This window comes from Podarcis muralis, chromosome 13, assembly GCF_964188315.1.
Source record: "Podarcis muralis chromosome 13, rPodMur119.hap1.1, whole genome shotgun sequence".
Taxonomy (NCBI): domain Eukaryota; kingdom Metazoa; phylum Chordata; class Lepidosauria; order Squamata; family Lacertidae; genus Podarcis; species Podarcis muralis.
Genome location: NC_135667.1, coordinates 548459 through 568664, shown reverse-complemented (window position 1 = coordinate 568664; position 20206 = coordinate 548459). Strand labels below are relative to the sequence as shown.

General features: G+C 45.9%; 3 protein-coding genes across 4 annotated transcripts in view; 1 reads left to right on the top strand and 2 right to left on the bottom strand.

The window, feature by feature from the left end:
- Window positions 1-6056, bottom strand: part of LOC114582720 (uncharacterized) — a 26639-nt gene extending 20583 nt beyond the window's left edge. Inside the window, exon 1 of one of the 2 annotated variants that reach the window (XM_077917898.1) lies at window positions 6010-6056. The gene's annotated coding sequence lies outside the window, so the exon portion shown is untranslated. The remainder of the gene's footprint in view (window positions 1-6009) is intronic. The other variant, XM_077917901.1, reaches the window with a different exon arrangement.
- Window positions 1-20206, top strand: part of ARRB2 (arrestin beta 2) — a 233660-nt gene that overhangs the window by 115085 nt on the left and 98369 nt on the right. The gene's annotated exons all lie outside the window — the stretch shown is intronic.
- LOC114582730 (uncharacterized) lies at window positions 2928-20206 on the bottom strand. The gene is made up of 8 exons (XM_077917913.1): window positions 19596-20206; window positions 19343-19424; window positions 19035-19117; window positions 18390-18516; window positions 16368-17094; window positions 7925-8851; window position 7832; window positions 2928-3834 (listed from the first exon to the last, which is right to left on the bottom strand). The coding sequence occupies exons 1-8, from the start codon at window positions 20010-20012 to the stop codon at window positions 3154-3156; spliced, it is 3045 nt and encodes a 1014-aa protein (XP_077774039.1). The 5' UTR covers window positions 20013-20206; the 3' UTR covers window positions 2928-3153.

Below are 20206 nucleotides of genomic sequence, written 5' to 3'. Positions count from 1 at the left end.
CTGCCCTCTAGTGGCAAACTAAAGAAAACTCCAGACCCAAAGCAAGAAACTCCCCAGAAGGGAGCACAAAAGAGCCAGAACTTAATTTTAATTAAACATAAACTAGTCCTCCTCCCCCTCTTCAAGCATGGAGGCCTTTCCACACCTGCACAACAGAGAATTTATATACTTAAGAAAATTGACTTAGTCATCAGAGGCCTTATTCCAGCAGAAAATATTGTCAGCGTGAAATTTCTTCCTTTTGATAAGGCCCAAAACAGAGTCGTGGTGACCTTTAAAGACTGGTCGGTAACTAAACAAATCTTGGACAAGAGGGACAGGATCCAGAGGGCTGGCCTGTTGGTGACCCGCCTATTCGAAGAGTCCGGCATTCCACCATCCCTCTTAGGAACACGCAAGCCTACTAGTCTGCGCACAGAATTGGAAATGGCTTCTGAAAACTACAAACAAGGCCAACTGGAGGCAGTCAATATTTCCAAACAGAAGGCTAGGCTCCAAAAAATCTTACTCCCTTCCAATGAACCCAAAAAAGATATCTCAAACGAAAAGGAGATGTTATTTTTAGCCTCCCTTGAGCAGATTCAACAGTCCCAGGATGCGTTAATAGCTAGGTTACAAACCATAAAAAAATCCTTACTCCTCCAAGGCTTTTCTGCTCCTTTGGAATTTAATTTTGCTACTAACACGACAAAGCCCTTATCCAACGAAGACTGGACGCGGTGCCGGTTCCTGTCCCCCGAAGAAGTGGGTTCTCCCACACAACCCTTAATACCTCAAACAACAATACACCAGGCAGACCTTGCCATGCCGATGAGTAGGAACGGTTCAATCTTTGCGGACGCCTCAGGATCCTTAGATGACATTCAGGTGGAGGATTGAAAGACAGATACAGCGAGGGAACACCATGCCGGGGAAACAAAACTCACTAGGTTAGTACCTACCACAAATGATCTTAACAGCTCACTCCACCTCAAAAACATTCATTCCATCATCCTAAAGAACAAACGGAGGAGTCTACCTTTGTTCCCCTCACCACCATATTTCCACATCTTATCGTGGAATGTGGCGGGCTGGCTGTCTAAGCAGGGTGATGCTGATTTTCTGGATTTCCTCTCAAAATTCCAGATTATTTGTTTACAAGAGACCTGGTGCCTAGACTCTCATCCCCCTTACTTACAGGGCTATGTGGCTTTTGCTACCCCTGCGAAAAAACTAAATAACCGTGGCCGACCTAGCGGCGGTTTGGTCACTTTTATTCCTATAGAGCAAGGGTACAGGGTGCGACAACTGCAGTGGATGAAGAGTAACAATTTTCAGATTTTACTTATCTCCAATAACACAGGAGGAGATTTTCTATGTTTCAACGTTTATATTCCCCCCATGTGTACTTCCTCTCAGACAGTACAAATCTGGGAAGATTTGGAGTCATGCTTGGAGAAGGCCAAAATAGAATTTCCTGACTGGAACATCCTGCTGGCAGGTGACTTTAACGCTAGGATAGGCAGTGACATCAATTCGTATGGCTCCAAAACCCAGTTTTTACCAGAGGCAGACTGGTTTATCCCTTGGAGTTCTGATGAAAAGGTCCTGAATAAGGCAGGTAATACATTACTGGAGATTGCCTTTAAGCATAATTTATACAACCTGCATGGCACTTACATGGATAGGTCAGGAGGTTTCTTCTCTTTTATCGGCCCTCGTGGTGCAAGTGTGATTGACCATATCCTGGTCTCTCCAACAATTTTGGAGAGGGCACAGGGTCTCAGCACTTTTAACAGAACTGAGAGCGACCATCTTCCTAGAGCAATCTCACTAACTCCCCTCGAATCAGGAGGATTACAACATCTACATTGTGCAGTCCCTCCTCAAGCACCGGCCCCACGCAGGCGCAAATGGAACAGCGAGCTGGAGCTTAAAATTAAACAACACCTGCACTCTCCAGATTTATTGGCTCTGAGAGACCAGTGTCTTTTACCTAACTTTGATCCTTTTTCATTATATCAGCGGGTCTCAGGGTCTCTTTTCCCATTTCTTATAAACACCAGGCCTCCCAAACAACACAACAAATCGGGGGTCTGGTTTGATAAAGACTGCCGGAAGCTAAGATCCCTGCTTAGGAAACAACAAAACAAGGTAAAACAGGAGAGGACTCTGTCATCTATGGTAAACTTCCACAGATGGCGCTCTTACTATAAAAACACCTTAAAACTCAAGAAATCCCTTTATAGGAAGGAACAATGGGAGGCACTTGATAAGGCGATTAAATCGCGAGACGATAGAAAATTTTGGGCAATAGTAGCACAGGGAGTCTCATCCAAAGGAAAAATTGTAAACAGCAGTATTCCATCCGATGTGTGGTATCAACACTTTTCCAAGCTATACACACCCTCAAATACTGCTAATTCGAGTCCGTCCCTCCTATTGAAGAATGATCATCTAGCTAGTTGGGATCCGGTTACGGAATCAGAGTGCCTACAGCTAATCCAAACTTTAAAAAATGGCAAAGCTCCTGGTGAGGATATGATCCCCCCTGAGGTTTTTAAATCAAATGCCCAATGGGGTGGGCCATCTTTTTGGCCAAACTTTTTACGGCAATAAACAACACATGTAAAATCCCAGAAAATTGGAAACTAAGTGTGGTAGCCCCTATCTACAAGAAGGGAGACATTCAAGATCCAGCAAACTACCGCCCTGTAAGCCTTCTGGACACTGCATACAAACTTTATACCCGGTACTTATTAAACAAGCTGGTAGATTGGGCGGACCATTCTAACCTGTTCAACCAGGAACAGGCAGGATTTAGAAAGGGCCACAATACGATAGGTCACTGTATGGTACTACAGACCCTGGTAGCTAAATATGCAAAAGCGTATAAGAGCAGACTCTTCGTGGCCTTCGTTGACTTGACATCTGCCTTTGACTCAATATGTGAAGGGCCGTGCCATGGAAGATGGAGCAAACTTGGTTTCTCCTACTCTGGTGGAAGGAGGACCCAAACCAATGGATTTCAGATGGGAGGAAGGAGATTCTCACTAAACATCAGGAAGAACTTTCTAGCAGCAAGAACTGTTTGACTGTGATAGAAAGTAGTTCAGGTGGTGTGGGACACTCCTGAATTGGAAGGTTTTCAAGCAAAGGTTGGGTGGCCATCTGTCATGAATTCTTTTGTTGAATATCCTTCATTGCAGGGGCTTGGAGAAGATGACTCTCACCATCCAATCCAATGCAACAATCCAATGATTCTGGGAGACTGTGATTCTCCCCGCTGTGAGTTTTTTGGTGGGAAGTGAGAAAGGACTCCTGACTAAAACACTCTCCACATTCCAAGCATTTATATGGTCTCTCCATTGTATGAATTATTTGATGGGAAATGAGATGGGAGTCCTGACTAAAACTCCTTCCACATTCCAAGCATTTGTGTGGACTCTCCCAAGTATGAGTTCTTTCATGGGAAGTGAGACTTCCCTTGTGACTGAATCTCATTCCACACTCCAAGCACTGAAATGGTTTCTCCCCTGTGTGGGTTCTCTGATGGGAAATGAGATTATATTTCCAGTTGAAGCTCTTTCCACATTCCAAGCAATGATAAGGATTCTCCCCTGTGTGAATTATTTGATGGGAAGTGAGCTTGGCTCTTTCCTTGAAGCTCTTCCCACATTCCAAGCACTGGTAAGGTTTCTCCCCTGTATGAATTCTCTGATGGGTAGTGAGATTGGCCTGCTGATTGAAGCTCTTCCCACATTCAGAGCACTGATAGGGTTTCTCCCCTGTATGAATTCTCTCATGGACAGTGAGGTGAGCCCTCCAACCAAAGCTCTTTCCACACTCCAAGCACTGAAAAGGTTTCTTCCCAATGGGATTCTTCTGATGGGAAGTTGAATGGGAGCTTTGACTGAAGCTCTTTGCACACTCCAAATTTTTATATGGTTTCTCCCCTGTGTGAATTTCATCATGGTCTCCCTTGTTCTCCATTTCCAGTTCATCACCACCTGCAAGAAAGAGAGAGATGAATAGAGGCTCAGCAAGAAATGGAGCCCGCAATTATTGAACAACGCTTATTAACGCTTGTAAGAGAGGAAGAACAGAAGGGAGATAGATGAGAGGTCTTCAGGGTTCACTGGCTTTATTTACTGGCATTCAGGGATATGGGAACCTAAGATTCCAAAAGCCTAGCTGTTTTCTGGAATTGATTTTGTCTGGGCAAACACCACCTAGCAGAATGAGGAATAGCTGGGTATTGTCTTGCTATACAGCTGGATAGCCCTCCATTCAAGGTGAGCTGTGGTGTGTGAGAATCCCAGGTGCTGTAGGTGGCGCTGTTCAGCCCCATCAAAATCTGGGATGTTCCTCACATGGATAGATTAGTAAGGAATTTCAAAAAAGATATTAAGATCCAACAGGGAGCCTTACCAAGAGCGGCCATGATCCCACAATTCTCCTTTATGACTTCCGTATGCAGAGCTCACTTGGGAAAGGAACAGCGACGTCTTTAAAAGAGAGAGAGAAAGGTCCTCCTCTTAGCCAGTATAATGATCATATTACCACAAATTGTTTTGCTCTTTCCTTCCTGTTCCTGCTGTGCTGTTTTAATGGATGCTTCTTTTAACGTCTTAATGGAATTATTTTATTTTGTGTTTTGTTCTGTGCATTGTTCTGTGTAGGTGGAGGACTCTCCCAATGCCCTAAAACAACTTCAAGGGGCAGTTTTGACAGAAGCGAAGAGGAAGAGGCGAGAAATTCCTGGGACTCCAGAGGAACCCTGACTGCCCCACCCCTCCACCTCTTTCCCCACAAGGCTGCTTTCCCCTACCTGAGCTGCTTCCACAGTCACTGCTCCACCACCAAGAAAAGATGGATGAGGAGGTCTTGCCAGCAACCTTATATCACCTGCAAGAGACAAAGGTAAGTGGGAAGCCAGTGTAGTGTCAGCATAAAGGGAAATAATAGCAGCATTCTATACTGCTTGGTCAGACCACACACGGAATACTTTAGACATACATGGACAACAATTTCGGAAGGATGTTGACAAGCTGGAACATGTGCAGAGGAGGGTAGCCAAGATGTTCAAGGGTCTGGAAGGCAAACCATATGAGGAATGGTTGAGATGGAGAAAGAGGAACCTGACAGGAGGGGAATTGACTCGTGGCTTCAAGGAGCTTCTGTCTAAGTCTCTGAGGGTAAGGGGTGTTCAACAATGGAACAGCCTCCCTGCAAAGGCTGGTGGACTCTCCTTCCATGGAGATTTCTAAAGCGTCATGGATGCTTTAGTGGAGATTCTTGCAATGCAGGGAGGTGGACTAGATGACTGGCAGGGTCCCTTCCCACTCTAGAATTCTGTGATTCTATGAAAGGCTCATTTGCTGAGGACTCTCTGATTTGGGGTTGTGTTGGGCTGTCGTGGATGGGGTGGCGCTGTAGTCTAAACCACAGAGCCTCTTGAGCCTGCTGATTGTAAGGTCGGAGGTTCGAATCTGCGTGACAGGCTGAGCTCCCATTGCTCTGTCCCAGCTCCTGCCAACCTAGCAGGGTTGAAAGCAAGTAGATAAATAGGTACCACTGCAGCAGGAAGGGAAATGGCGTTTCCATGCGCTCTGGCACTCATCACGGTGTCCTGTGGCGCCAGAAGCGGTCTAGTCCTGCTGGCCACCTGACCCTGAATCCTGCCTGGTCAAACGCCGGCTCCCTCAGGCTGAAATCAGCGATGAGAGCCACACCTCAAAGCTGAATTCGACTGGACTTAACCGTCCAGGGGTCCTTTACCCACCTGTACCTCACCTTGTCCGGCTCCTTCATGCAGAATTTTGTGGGTGCCCCAAGGAGTTGGCACAATAAGGAACACAGTTTCATACCTGCGGGGAACTCGCCTCCCGCTCTGCTTTGCAGAAAAGAAGGGCCCAGGACCCTCTGCTCCCTCACTTGGGGGTCCCACGCTGCATGGATAGGGAAGACCCCCAATGCACCCTCCCCTTCTCCCCAATTCACCCTCTGGGGAAGGGAGAGGAGGCTCACCAGATCCCAGAAGAGAGCGGGCAGATCCTTTCCTCTCAAGGAAGGCACTGCGGAAGGAGGGGCTTGGACTTCTTTTCCTGTCCGCTCTAGGAAGGCAGCTCTGCTCCTCTTAACCCTTGTCCTGCCGTGCACCCCTTCTCTCCCTCTCCAAAGCAGGAGGATTTGGGGGCCCCTCTTGGCTGGCGAGCTGAGCTGCTCCCTCCCTTGGAAACAGCAGCAGGAGGGGCAGCTGGAAGGGGGACTCCCAGGGTCATCCCGTCAGCCTCCCCCACCCAGGAAATGGAGGAGAAGAACCAGGAGACCCAGGAGATGGGGGCGAAGGGGGTGGGGCTGGGAGACACCAGGGGCTCCAACTCCTCTCCCAGCCCTGCCCTCTCCTCTGAGGAGTCGCCCCAGCAGAGCAGGAGGGCCAAACAGGCAGAGCTGGCACCAGACTCTGGGCCCTGCGCCTCTTAGGGGCCCCGCGACAACGGATCAACAGAATATTAATTGGGTTTGTTGGAATTGCTGGTTGGTAAAATCAGAAAGGGATTCGGAGGTCATTTGCAAGGGGACCCAGAGATTTCAACGGCCAGGGGGCCTCCACAGGCTTTATTGGGGTCATGGTCCCCAGGGGACAGGGGCCCCCTCTGCATGCCCACCCCCAGCAGGGCAAAGGGCCCCAGCTCCCTCGGAAGGGGGACAGGAAGAACCTGGTGTCTCCTGCCAGGACAGACCCTGGGGGTCCCTCCAGCTGCTCCAGGTTTCCAGCCGTGACCCTCCAGGGTTCAAGACGGGGAATGTTCCCAGCCTGAGATGCTCACAAGGGAGATTGAGCCTGGGCCCTTCTGCATGCCAAGCAGGTGTCCTGCTCCTGAGCTATGGTGGCCCTTCCCAGAGTACTCAAGGGGCAGAGCTGTGAGCTGTGTCCTGACTGGGTCTTTCACCAAACAGCCCCTTCATTCCAGCTGCCACCCCAGAGTATTTTTATATTTTCCTTTATGATTTATGACCTTATTTTTCATTTATTAAAATTCATATACTGCCTTCCTTTGAAGATATCAGGGCATTATGCAGCATTAACATTCAAAATAAAAACACCAATTACATAATAAAAACAAAAATGAAACACACCAATATTTCCGTCTCCCACAAAGACACTTAAAATGATAAAGTTTAATTAGCCAGAGGCCTGATGGTTATGTTGTGCTTACTTAAATACCCTTCCAAACTCTCAGCCAATCAACAGCCCCTCCCCCAGATAACATTACCTTAAATCTATTATAATATTGAACTTGACTTACTATTATTACATAAATTACTTTGCTAGAGGAGTACACAGCTTTAAATACAAACACCAGAATATGGCACCCAAATTTTAGGCAGACACAAATGCATGAACAATTTCTAAGAGTCTCATAGGAGAGCCAGTGTAGTATAGTGCCAGAGTATTTGACAACACCCTGGGAGACCTGGGTTCAAATCCCTCCTTGGCCATGAAGCTCACTAGGTGGCCTTGGGGAGCCTAACCTACCTCACACTTATTCTCATGATCAAAAAGGAAGTGAAGAACCATGTGACCCCACAAGAACAGAAGAAGAAAGGAGATTCTGACTAAACATCAAGAAGATGCATTGCAGTTCGTTAGACTAGATGACCCTCAAGATTCATCCCAAAGCTACTATTCTATAATTCCAGGATTTCCCCCGCTGTGAGTTATTTCATGGGAAGTGAGATTTCCTTCCAGCTCTTCCCACATTCCAAGCACTGATATGGTTTCTCCCCTGTATGAATTATTTGATGGGAAGTGAGATTTTCCTTGAAGGTGAATCTCTTTCCACACTCTTGGCATTGAAATGGTTTCTCTCCAGTGTGAATTCTCCTATGTCGCCATAAGTTTTTTGTTGAAGCAAAACACTTCTCACATTCCAAGCACTGATATGGCTTCTCCCCTGTATGAATTCTTAGATGGGAAGTAAGACTAATTTTCCAACTGAAGCACTTCCCACATTCCAAGCACTGGTATGGTTTCTCCCCTGTATGAATTCTTTGATGGGAAGTGAAACTATCCTTCCTGGAGAAGCTCTTCCCACATTCCACGCACTGGTATGGCTTCTCCTTTGTATGAATTCTCTGATGGGAAGTGAGATTGTCCTTCCTGGAGAAGCTCTTTCCACACTCAAAGCAGTGATAGGGCTTCTCACCGGTATGAATTCTTTGATGGGAAGTAAGACTAGTCTTCCCACTGAAGCTCTTTCCACACTCAAAGCAGTGATAGGGCTTCTCCCCCGTATGAATTCTTTGATGGGCTTTGAGATGTGAGATGTCACTGAAGCTATTCCCACATTCCAAGCACTGATATGGTTTCTCCCCACTGTGAATTCTCTTGTGTCGATGTAAATCTTTTCCTGTAATAAAGAACTTCTCACATTCCAAGCACTGGTATGGTTTCTCCCCTGTATGATATCTTTGATGGGAAGTGAGATGGTCCTTCCTGGAGAAGCTCTTTCCGCACTCCAAACATTGATATGGTTTCTCCCCTGTATGAATTCTTAGATGGCAAGTAAGACTAATCTTCCGACTGAAGCTATTCCCACACTCCAAGCACTGGTATGGTTTCTCCCCTGTATGAACTATCTGATGGGAAGTGAGATTCTCCTTCCTGGAGAAGCTCTTTCCACATTCCACACACTGATATGGTTTCTCTACGCTATGAATACTCCAATGTCGACGGAAGTATCTGCTTGTAGTAAAAAACTTTCCACATTCCAAACACTGATATGGTTTCTCCCCGGAATGAATTCTTTGATGGGCTTTGAGGTGTGAGCTGTGATTGAAGCTCTTTCCACATTCCAAGCACTGAAAGGGTTTCTTCCCAATAGGATTTCTTTGATGGGAAGTGGCATGGGAGCTCTGACTGAAGTTCTCCCCACACTCCAAATCTTGATATGGCTTCTCCACTGTGTGGATTTTGTCCTGTTGTCCCTTATTCTTAATTTCTAATTCATCACCATCTGCAACAAAGAGAGGAACAGATCAGAGCCCAAGAAAGAAATGAGTTCCCAGTTTTTGAATAACGCTCATGAACATTTGTGATAAAGGAAGATCTGAAGGGCGTTAGATGGGAAGTCTTACTGCAGAATTAACTGCCTTTGCTGACTAACATTTACTGTCAGATTTATGGGAAATTCATATTCAAAAAGCCTGTTCTTTTCAGGGGTGAAATTTCTTTGGCTCAATCATTGAACCAACTCCATCTGCAAGGTCAGAACTCTATTTGAATGTGAATTGGATTCTCTGTCTACCAATTACCTAGCGTCCAGGGGAGAATTAAATTGCTGTGTAATGACAGAATTCTAAATGGGTTGGAAAATAGATCAACAAGCTCTAAACTAACTATTGGTGATTTCAAAAGATTAAGCGACGTCCACTTCCCTAGACACTCAGAAAGCCTATCCACACCCTGATCCCTGTGCAAAAAGGCAGAAGGGGAGGAACCATATTCACAGACAAAACAGTCCATAGCCCTCCATGCAAGGGTGAGCTGTGGGAGTGTGAGAATCCCTGGCACTCTGGACTTCCGGGTTGGCGCCATCGATTAATGGCGGATTCCCTCCGAGCTCCGGAGGGAATCGGCTCTGCAGAGACTGGGTCTTGCCGCGACGGCGACGCGGGGACCCTTAAAATCACAGGCGCAGAAGCCTGTGAGCGTAGTGACTCGGCAGGCACCATTTGCGCCCCCCCAATCCATGAAGGAGCCTTTTTAAAGGCTTCGGAACGGGGACGGGGTGCGGCACTGTGCTGAGAGTACTCCTTCATCTGCAGAGTGAAGCCGCAAGCCATTATCGGAGAGCGCTGACTTTCTCTTGGAACATTCAGACTCTAAAACACCAACCCGTGAGTAATACGGAAACTGGAATTTTAAATAAAAATTTGGTGGATCCGGAACGAGCGGGGAAGGGTTAAAAAGGAAGTCCACCCCCCCTTGTAAACAATTTAAAGCAAAGGACCTGCTAGCTAAGGTCGAGAGAATCTTTTCTTTCTTTTTAGTAAAAGACTTTAATTTCACGGTTTTGACATCATAAGAATTTTTGCTGGAGGATAAGTAGATTAATTTTGGGAGCTGAAGTTTCACCCCCCCGGACCCGGGAGTGTCCCGCGAGAGAGCCTGTTGATGAAAGACTGAAAAGTTTGACAGCTGTCAAGTTAGCTGTCAAGACGGAAAAAGAGAACCTTGTTTCTGTTGCTTCTGTTGGTTAATTTGTAATAATCTGTTGAAAATAAGGAAGGGCTGATACAAAATAACCTGACTTTTGGACTTGAGCTGAAAGGAATATTAAGGAACTAAAATCCCCCTAGAGGGGTTTAGTGACATTACAGGAATGGCTGGAGGAAGGAAAATCCAGGCTGAATTGGACAGAGCATTTGTTCTCTTGGGAAAGTTACAAGGCCAATCTGATGTTTTGGCTACAAATGTTACAACTCTGGACTTAGCAGTAAAGAACATTGTTGAATCTGATAAGGACTTGAAACAAGGAGCCTATCCAACTGAACAAATAAGAGAAAGCGGAGAGCTTTGACAATATGGAGCAGGTGACAGATGTTGCTCCTGAAGAAAAGGAAGAGGAGCTGAAACTTTGCAGAAGTTAAAGGAGAGTTGCATTTTGAGGCCTGACATGATGACAAAAAAGGAAAATAAAATTCTGATGTGGAGAGCCTGGCCTGAATTGGAGGTGGAAGTTGGAGCTCTGGGGACATTTGGACCTGAAAGGAGTATAAAACAAGATTTGAAGTACCCCCTAGGCTTTACTTTTAAATATGGAGGTCTGGCTGGTAGAAACATGGATCCTGTTCGGCCGGAGCTTCTTCGAGATTTGGAGTTTAACATTAAGGACTATCAAAAAGACCGGCAGAGAGGAACTGAGAGAGAATTGAGAGCCTCGGACGTGAGATCTCCAGGCTAAACAGTATATTGAGACTGATGGATTTTTGTTGAGGACTAAAACCGGGAAAAGGGTGGGTGGAGTTTGGGAATCCAAAGGGTATATAAATATAGTTTGTTTTGTTTTAACTTTGCTTTGCTATTAGTATGGAAATTGGGAAAGTCGTGGAAGGGAAATTTTGGTCAACTTTAGGAAAAATGTTTAAGAAAAAATAATGAGGTATAAATATTGATGTGTAAATTTGGAGAAGTTAAAATTGGTTTTTAAAATGGTCTAAATTAAATGAAATTAAGGTTTGTAAATATAAATTGAGGAAATGGAAGAAAGAAGAAAAGTAAAATAATAACACGTTAGAATAAATTAAATTAAGTTAAAATGGAGAAGTCAAGGATTTGCTGAGCTAATAATTTAAATTGGAATACAACAAAGGGAGGCGTGAGGAGGTCTGAGAAACAAGTTAAAAGAAAATAAGTATTTGAACTTTCAGGTGTTTTTAATTGTTTTTAAGTTTTGGTTTTTTGTATTTTTTTATTTTTGTTTTTGTATGTTTTTTCCTTTTTTTGAAAATGCTAATAAATATTCATTTTTTTTGAAAAAAAGAGAATCCCTGGCACTCTAAGTGGCAACGTTGGGATCCATCCAAATATGGGAGGTTTGTCCCAGAGAAATATCTACTGAATTCCAAAACAGAGATGATGACCCAACAGGGAACTTTACCCAGAGAGATCATGGTCCTCCAAGTCTCCTCCATGACTTCCTTATGCAGAGCTCTCTGGGCAGGATCCAGCAACGCCCACTCCTCAGCCATGAAACAAACAGCGACATCTTCAAAAGAAACTGAGCTCTGAAATAAAATATCCTTCTCTTAGGCAGCATAAAGATTATTTCCTGCACGTTGCTCTTTTGCTTCCTGCCTGGGTTGTTTTAATTGGATTGGTCTGTTGCACATTTGGATTACTGGTGCTTATTTTAATGAACTTCACGTTGTTTTATTCAGATCAATATGTCTGTGCAAGTGTTCCAGTTTGCCAAATGGAAGAATCCCTCTCTCCTCTCCCTGTGTGTTGTTCTGGGATGGAAAGACTCCCCAGATGTCCCAAAGAGAATTTATAACGAATAATACTAGCGACATTCAGAGTTAAGGTGAAGGGGCTACTCGGAGCATAAACCTTCATTAATGGCATTTTCAGCCTTTGTTAAGGGCAGCTTTGACAGAAGCAATGAGGAGGGGAGAGATTTGTTCCGTCTCAGAAATGCCCTCTGTCCCTCACCCTCAGCCCCTTTCCCCCCATGGCTCCTTCCCCGCACCTGATCCGGTTCCTCAGCCGCTGCTTCCCCTCCACCAGGATGAAGAGATGGAGGAGGAGGTCTTGCCGGCATCCTTCTTTCACCTGCGAGAGACAAAGGGAAGTGGGGAGACAGGAGTGCAGGATGCTTCTCTCAGAGCTGAAGCAGTGCATCTCTAACTACAGATTAAGAAATACCCCCCTGTACCTATTTCAGATTTAATTGTGCAAAATTATATATCAGGCTGCTCTGGGCCTCAAGTGTCTTCCCCAAAAAGATCAAAAGAACCACTAGATTACTTTCAACACCAACAGAATGGGACCAAACTGAGAAAATACTCCTTCCTTCTTACCCAATCGCTTATCTCTGGTGTCCAACAGAGACTTCTCTACTTCAGAGAAATCAGGACCCATTTCAGCAAACGGATCCTTTCCCTGAAACAGCAACAAGGATTCAAAACAGAGATGGGGAAAAGAATCAGAATAGGAATGGCAGAGGCAAAAATTTTAGCAGCATCTGGTAGCCTTCCGAAAAAGGATGGGATTTAGGGATCTTCTCCCTCCTTGGAGCCCCTTGGGAGCATCCAGAGGCAAGTCTCTCTCACCTGCTTCTTCTCCCCCCCCAACCCCCCCCCCAACGCCTTTATTTTCTCTCCCCTCTAGGAATCCCGCTCAATCCCTTTTAACCCTTGGCAAGCCAGTTCTCCCTCTCCCTCTGGTGTCCTGTGCCGGGGAGTTCCGCAGGTGAACTCTGCCTTGCGTGAAGAAGAGCTTAATGTTATCTGTCCTGAATCTTCCGACTCCTTGGATGTCTTTGAGTTCCACTGTCAGGAGATACAACTCTCCACCCACTTTCTCTAGGCCAGGCTTGGCTTTTGAAAATTAGCGGGGGGGGGGGGGGCTCAGTAATTAGCTAATTGGGAACCCCTGCTCTAAAGTCTAAACTAAAAGCCCCAAAGGCTGCAACCTTTCTTCATAGCAAAGTCTGCCTTGATCATTTTGGCAGCACTTTTGTGAACCTTTTCCAACTCCTCAAACTTCCTTCATGAGGAGAGGCGACTGTGCCCCCCAGGAGGTTAGGCCATAGATTGGTGACCAGGGGGGGCTGCAGGGCTCTGTCCGGGGCCTGTTGTTGCTCCGTCTGTCGATCTTGGATGGAGGAATTGAGCTCATCCAGTTTGCAGATAACACCAAACTGAGAGGGAAGGCACAAAGTACAGAATCGGGATTCAAGATTACCATTTACAGATTGGGGAACTGGGAGCAAGCTAACATAATAAATTTCCATAGGGACAAAGGTCAGATTCTGCACTTAGGCAGGAAGAACCAGATACACAAATATAGAATGGGGGACATAGCAGTGCATGTGAAAAAGATCTAGGGGTCTTGGTGGACCACAAGCTCCACCTGAGTTCACAGTGTGATGCAGCTGAGAAGAAGCGAATGCTATTCTAGGCAGCGTCCACAGAAGTCCAGTGTCCAGATCAAGGGAAGACATAGTACTGCACCATTATGACTTGGTCAGACCACACCTGGAATACTGTGTCCAGTTCTGGGCAAAGCAATTTAAGAAGGATGTTGACCGGCTGGAAGGTGTGCAGAGGAGGGCAGCCAAGATGATGAAGGGTCTGGAAACCAAGCCTGATGAGGAATGGTTGAAGGACCAGGGTATCTTTAGCCTGGAAAAGAGGAGACTGAGAGGAGAGAGGAGAGCCATCTTCAGATATCTTAAGGGCTGTTCCATGAAAGATGGTGCAAGCCTGTGTTCTTTTCCTGCTCTGGAGGGGAGGACCAGAACCAATGGATTCAAGTTACAAGAAAGGAGTCCGACCTCTGCAGTGCAGGAATCTTTCCCCCATGTACCGACCCCCATTATATATTTGAGGGGGGGCATGCAAGTGGGAGGGGGCATGCAACCTGCAGCAGGAGATGGAGGATGGGGTGCTGCTGCTGAGTCAGAGGGCGCTCATTTATGCTCAGGAGGGAAGCGGGAGATGAGAGGAAGAAGCTGCTGCTATGGGTTGCCAGCACTGACTGGCAGCCTTGACCCTCCAGGGGGCCAGATTGGGGGGGGGGGTTAAGCCTGGACCCTTCCACATGCCAAGCAGGTGCCCTTCCAGTGGTCTTTGTAGCCTTGGTCATATCATGGGGTGTTAAGGACAGCTGGGTTAGTTTCCATGAAGCGCTTTTAATGCTTCATGATGTGCCATGCAGAGCAGAGTAAGAAACTCAGCGATATCAGCTGGGTGCCAAGGGGCACTTTCAGCCTGAGTTGGTCACCATAACGGGGTCCCTTCCAACGCTTCAATTCTATGATTCTATTATCTCAGCTGCGTTGCTGGACTTTAGTTTGCTCTTACAACAGTTCATTGCTCCCAGTATGCAAGAAGGAGAAACACACACAGTGGAAATGGAAATTGTATTAACTATGGACTAAGACAGAGCCCAGAAATCTCCATGTAGTCACAGTTGGACCTGTGCCAGCAGCAAAATGCGCCTGGCACCTGGCTAATTTCTAACACTATTTTTTTTAAGTAACGGACCCCTGGGCGGTTAAGTCCAAAGGCGACTTTGGGGAGCGGCGCTCATCTCGCTTTCAGGCCGGGGGAGCTGGCCTTTGTCCAGAGAATAGTCAGGTTAGCCTAGCAGGTACTTTGCAGATTCACCAATTGCTTAACAGAACTTCAGATTAAAAAAAAGAAAGAAAGTAGCAAAGAATGAGGCATTTGGTGGAATACAATCAATTTATTAGAAAATAAACAGGTTCAGGCTAAGTTTGTGCACATATCATTTCAAGTGTTCCTGTTCCTTTTTCCATTCCTTTATTACTACTGTAACAATGGGCATTCTTAGGCTGCTCCTCTCCACCTGATCCAACCAACCCCGGCTGACCATTCCCTCTCGCTCTCCACCTCCAAGGGTCTCTCCTGAAGGGTCTCTCCTTGGCTGCTTTGAGTCCCGGAAGACCTGCTCCCTGCCTTGCAGGCCTTTTCTCATCTGACCACAGGGATGTGCAGCTGGGGTTGTTTGGATCTGTTTAAGTCGTTGTTGTGATTTGTGTGGAAATTGCTGGGCTTGGTTGTGTATTTTTTGATGTTTCATTTCTTGTATACGGCCACTTTCTTAGATACGATCTATTAAACTGGTATATCGCCCTCAACCGAAAATCTCAGGACGGTTTCCAGCATTAAAATGCAAAATAAAACACAGAATAAAGAATAGAAACCAGAAAAAATGAAGCAAACCAATAATTCACTCCCATAATTGCATTTAATATTACATTGGATATTAAATCAGTCTAAGGCCATCCTTTTGAATTCCCCGCCAATCAGCTCTCACCCCCAGCATTCCAAACTGGCCCCTCCCCCTCCCTAGCAATGACCCTCGGCGTCCCTTCCAACACTACAGTCTTATAATTCTAAACGTCTTTCCTTCTGCAGTGTTGGATGGTGGGTTGCGAGGAGTTCCCTACTAGGGCAGACTTTGCTCGTGTGCTCAAGACATCGATTGCATAAAACATATTTTCTTGCATTGTGCAAAATATGAGCAAGCCAGGGCTGAACTGATACTACCCTTGCTGGTACCTTTCCCAGGAAAACCAGAGGCTCACTATGTCAGGTTCCTATTGGAAGACTGGACAAATGCTAGAACATTAGCAGTGGCAAAGTTTTTATCGGTGGTTGCAAGAACAAATGATCAGTATATTCTGAACAAAATGCTTGTTTAACCTGGAGGTAGGCTGTATGAATTGTGTATTGCTTTGTAACGATTTGTTGGGTCTCTGGACCGTAATAAAGATTGACGATGATGATAATTCTATTATATTCCCCACTGCAAGTTATTTGATGGGAAGTGAAACTTTCAATCAAGATGAAGCTCTTTCCACATTTCAAGCACTATTAGGGTTTCTCTGTCGTATGAATTCTTTGATGGGAAGTGAGTGTTTGCTTCAAGGTGAAGCTCTTTCCGCACTTGGCATTGAAATGGTTTTCCCCCACTGTGAATTCTCTGATGTCACAGAAGCGCTCTTCTTGCAGGAAGGCCCAATGTGCATTCTAAGGACTGATGTAGTTTCTGCCCTGTATGAATTATTTGGTGGGAAGTGAGACTTTTCTTGTGGGTGAAGATCTTTCCACATTCCAAGCATTATTAGGGTTTCTTCCCTCTATGAATTATTTGATGGTAAGACAAATATATCTTCCAACTGAAGCTCTCTCCACATTCCAAACATTGATAAGGTTTCTCCCCTGTATGAATTCTTTGATGGGAAGTGAGATCAATATTCCGATTGAAGCTCTTTCCACATTCCAAACACTGATAGGGTTTCTGCCTTGTATGGATTTTTTGATGGGAAGTGACATAGGCCTTTGAACTGAAGCTCTTCCCACATTCCAAGCACTGAAACGGTTTCTCCCCTGTATGAATTATTTGATGGGTAGTCAGATGGGACCTCTGACTGAAGCGCTTTCCACATTCCAAACACTGATATGGTTTCTCCCCTGTATGAATTCTTTGATGGGAAGTGAGATCAATGTTCCGATTGAAGCTCTTCCCACAGTGCAGGCACTGGTAGGGTTTCTCCCTTGCATGAATTCTTTGATGGGAAGTGACATTGGCCTTTGTACTGAAGCTCTTCCCACATTCCAAGCACTGATAAGGTTTCTCTCCTTTATGAAATCTTTGATGGACCGTGAGATAAGAGCTGCGACTGAAGCTCTTCCCACATTCCAAGCACCGATGCATCTTCTTCCCAGTGGGAATTCTTGGGTGGGATAAGGAATGAGAGCTCTCTCCATACTCCACATATTGATAGGGGTTCTCCACTGTGTGGATTTTGTCATGGATTCGCTGATTCTTAATTTCTAATTCATCACCACCTGCAACAAAGAGAGATATGGATTTTCAACATCTACATGCAGCCGATGGGAGAGATCATCAGGGGGTTTGGGCTGGGTGTTCATCAGTACGCAGATGATACCCAGCTCTACCTCTCTTTCAAATCGGAACCAGTGAAGGCGATGAAGGTCCTGTATGAGTGTCTCTGGAGGTGGTTGGAGGATGGATGGCGGCTAACTGATTGAGGTTGAATTCTGACAAGACAGAAGTACTGTTGGGGGACAGGAGGCAGGCTGGTGTGGACTCCCTGGTCCTGAATGGGGTAACTGTGCCCCTGAAGGACCAGATGTGCAGCCTGGGAGTCATTTTGGACCCTCAGCTTTCCATGGAGGTGCAGGTCAGTTCTGTGTCCAGGGCAGCTGTTTATCAGCTCCATCTGGCACGCAGGCTGAGACCCTACCTGCCCGCTGACATTCTCACCAAAGCAGTGCATGCTCTCGTTATCTCTCGCTTAGACTACTGCCATGCGCTCTATTTGGGGCTACCATTGAAGGTGACCGAGAAAGACAAACAGGTCAAATTTCTGATGATACATTCAGCAATGGATATATGATATAACATTGAAATGGCAGCTTGGGACAGATTGTGGAATGGAGAATTGAAATTTACAGCATGTTATGAGTTCAAAGAACACTATAGGAAAATGATGTATAGATGGCATTTGATTCCTAGTAACTTAGCTAAAATGTACAAGACCAAATCAAATGCCTGCTGGGAATGTCAAGGGAAGGAAGGTACATTTTTCACATGTTGTGTTCATGTAAGATAGTAAAAGTCTTCGGGGAAATGATTTATAACGAGTTGAAAAAAATGCTGAAAATAATCTTTGTTAAAAAACCGGAAGCTTCCCTTTCAGGTATAATGGGAGGAAGGTACCCAAATATCAGGAAAAAACCTGTATATGTATGCTACCACAGCTGCCTGAATGGTATACGCCCAAAGATGGAAAGAAAAAGCAATACCAACAAAAGCTGATTGGCAAGTAAAAAAGGCTCCCTTTACCTTTTATAAGAATGAAGCCTCATTTCAGGGTTTGGGAAGTTCAGACCAGCCTGATCTCTGTTTAAGGTAAAGGGACCCCTGACAATTAATATCTCTGTTTAGAAAGGCATAATTGGAGGAAGAACATTCCAAGACCAAACAGTCCTCCATTCAAGGTGACTTGTGGAGGTGTTGGAAGCCCAGCTGCTGAAGGCAGCGCTATTGAGCTCCATCACAATAGAGATATATGTATGGAATTTCAGAACAGATCTCAGGATCCAACTAGGAGCCTTACCGAGAGAGGCCAGGATACCACGATTCTCCTCTGTAACCTCCTTATGCAGAGCTCTCTGGGCAGGATCCAGCAACGCCCACTCCTCAGCCGTGAAACAAACAGTGACATCTTCAAAAGAAACTGAGCTCTGAAAGAAGAATATCCTTCTCTTAGGCAGCATAAATATTATTCTTTTGCTTCCTGCCTGGATTGTTTTAATTAGATTGGTCTGCTGCACATTTTGATTATTGATGCTTATTTTAATACTTTAATGGAGTTCTTTGATAGCGTATTTTAATGATAGGTATGACTCTTAGTGAAAATGGGTGGAACTCCACCTTGTTTTATTCAGATCAATATGTCTATGCAAGCATTCCAGTTTGCCAAATGGAAGAATCCCTCTCTCCTCTCCCTGTGTGTTGTTCTGGGATGGAAAGACTCCCCAGGTGTCCCAAAGACAATTTCTAATGAATAATACTAGTGACATTCAGAGTTAAGGTGAAGGGGTTACTCTTTATCCTCAGTGCATAAACCTTCATTAATGGCATTTTCAGCCTTTGTTAAGGGCAGCTTTGACAGAAGTCAAGAGGGGGTTCATTTGTCCCCAGAAACGCCCTGGCTGCCCCACACTCCAGCCCCTTTCCCCCCAAGGCTCCTTCCCCCCACCTGATCCGGTTCCTCAGCCGCTGCTTCCCCTCCACCAGGATGAAGAGATGGAGGAGGAGGTCTTGCCGGCATCCTTCTTTCACCTGCGAGAGACAAAGGGAAGTGGGGAGACAGGAGTGCAGGATGCTTCTCTCGAGGTGCATTCTGGCCTTTGTACCCATTTCATATTTTAGTGATGCTGAAATATATCTCCTCTCCTTTGGCCTCTGGGCCCCAAGTGGCTTCCCCAAAACACTGAAAGAACCCACAGAGTAGTTTGAGAATCTCCAGAATGTGACCACACAGAGGGAAAACTCCTTCCTCCTTACCCAGCAGCCTCTCTCTGGTGTCCAACGAAGTCCTCTCTGCCTCAGAGGAATCAGGACCCGTTTCTGAAGACAGATCCCTTTCCTGAAAGAGCAACAAGAATTTGTAATAGAGAATGTGGAGATGGGTTTGAGAAGGAATGGCTGGGACAAAAACCTGAGGGGTATCCAATCTCATTCTAAAAAAAGGATGGGACTTAGGGATCTTCTCCCTCCTTGGAGCCCCTTGGGAGCATCAGAGGAAAGTCTCTCTCACCTGCTTCTTCTCCGCCTGCTTCCTCTCCTCTGCCTGACTCAGGAGGAAACCTTCGGCCAGGGCCACTGCCTGGGAACTGGTCTCTGCTCCGCATTCCCTCACCCAGCTCTCCATCTCCGCTGGAAGGACAGCCAGGAACTGCTCCAAGATCACCAGGTCCAGCATCTCAGCTTTCGTGTGCCTTTCTGGCTTCAGCCACTGGTGGCAAAGGTGGTAGAGTCGGCTGCAAACCTCACGGGGTCCTTCGGCCTCCTGGTAACAGAACCAGCTGAACTGCTGGCTCTGCACCTCTGAGCGAAGGGTGTCCTCCTCTCCCAGGATCTTCTGCCCAGAGCCTTCCCAGAATCCTGCACTGCTTCCCGTTTCCATGGCCGGGCATCTTCCTGCTTCAGGGCCAAATGAGTCTTGATCATCCATGTGTGTTTTAAGGAAGCCTCCAAGAGACAGGAAGGATCCCCTTGGTCCTCTGCCAAGTTCTGTTTGTCCAAATTATAGGCGCTAGAAAATCCAACAAAGAAAAAGCATTGTTCTGTTATAAAATCACAAGACGGCCAAGAGGAGAAAAATGTTCCCTGAGCAAGCGAGGATGAGTCTCGCTAGGAACCAAGGCT

Coding starts and splice junctions, on each gene's coding strand:
- LOC114582730 (XM_077917913.1), bottom strand. CDS start 20,012: ATGGATGATCAAGACTCATTTGGCCCTGAAGCAGGAAGATGCCCGGCC. Junction 18,517..19,034: donor CGGCTGAGGAACCGGATCAG/GTGGGGGGAAGG, acceptor TTCTTCTTTCAG/AGCTCAGTTTCTTTTGAAGA. Junction 8,852..16,367: donor CATAGAGGGAAGAAACCCTA/ATAATGCTTGGA, acceptor GAAGAAACCCTT/TCAGTGCTTGGAATGTGGAA.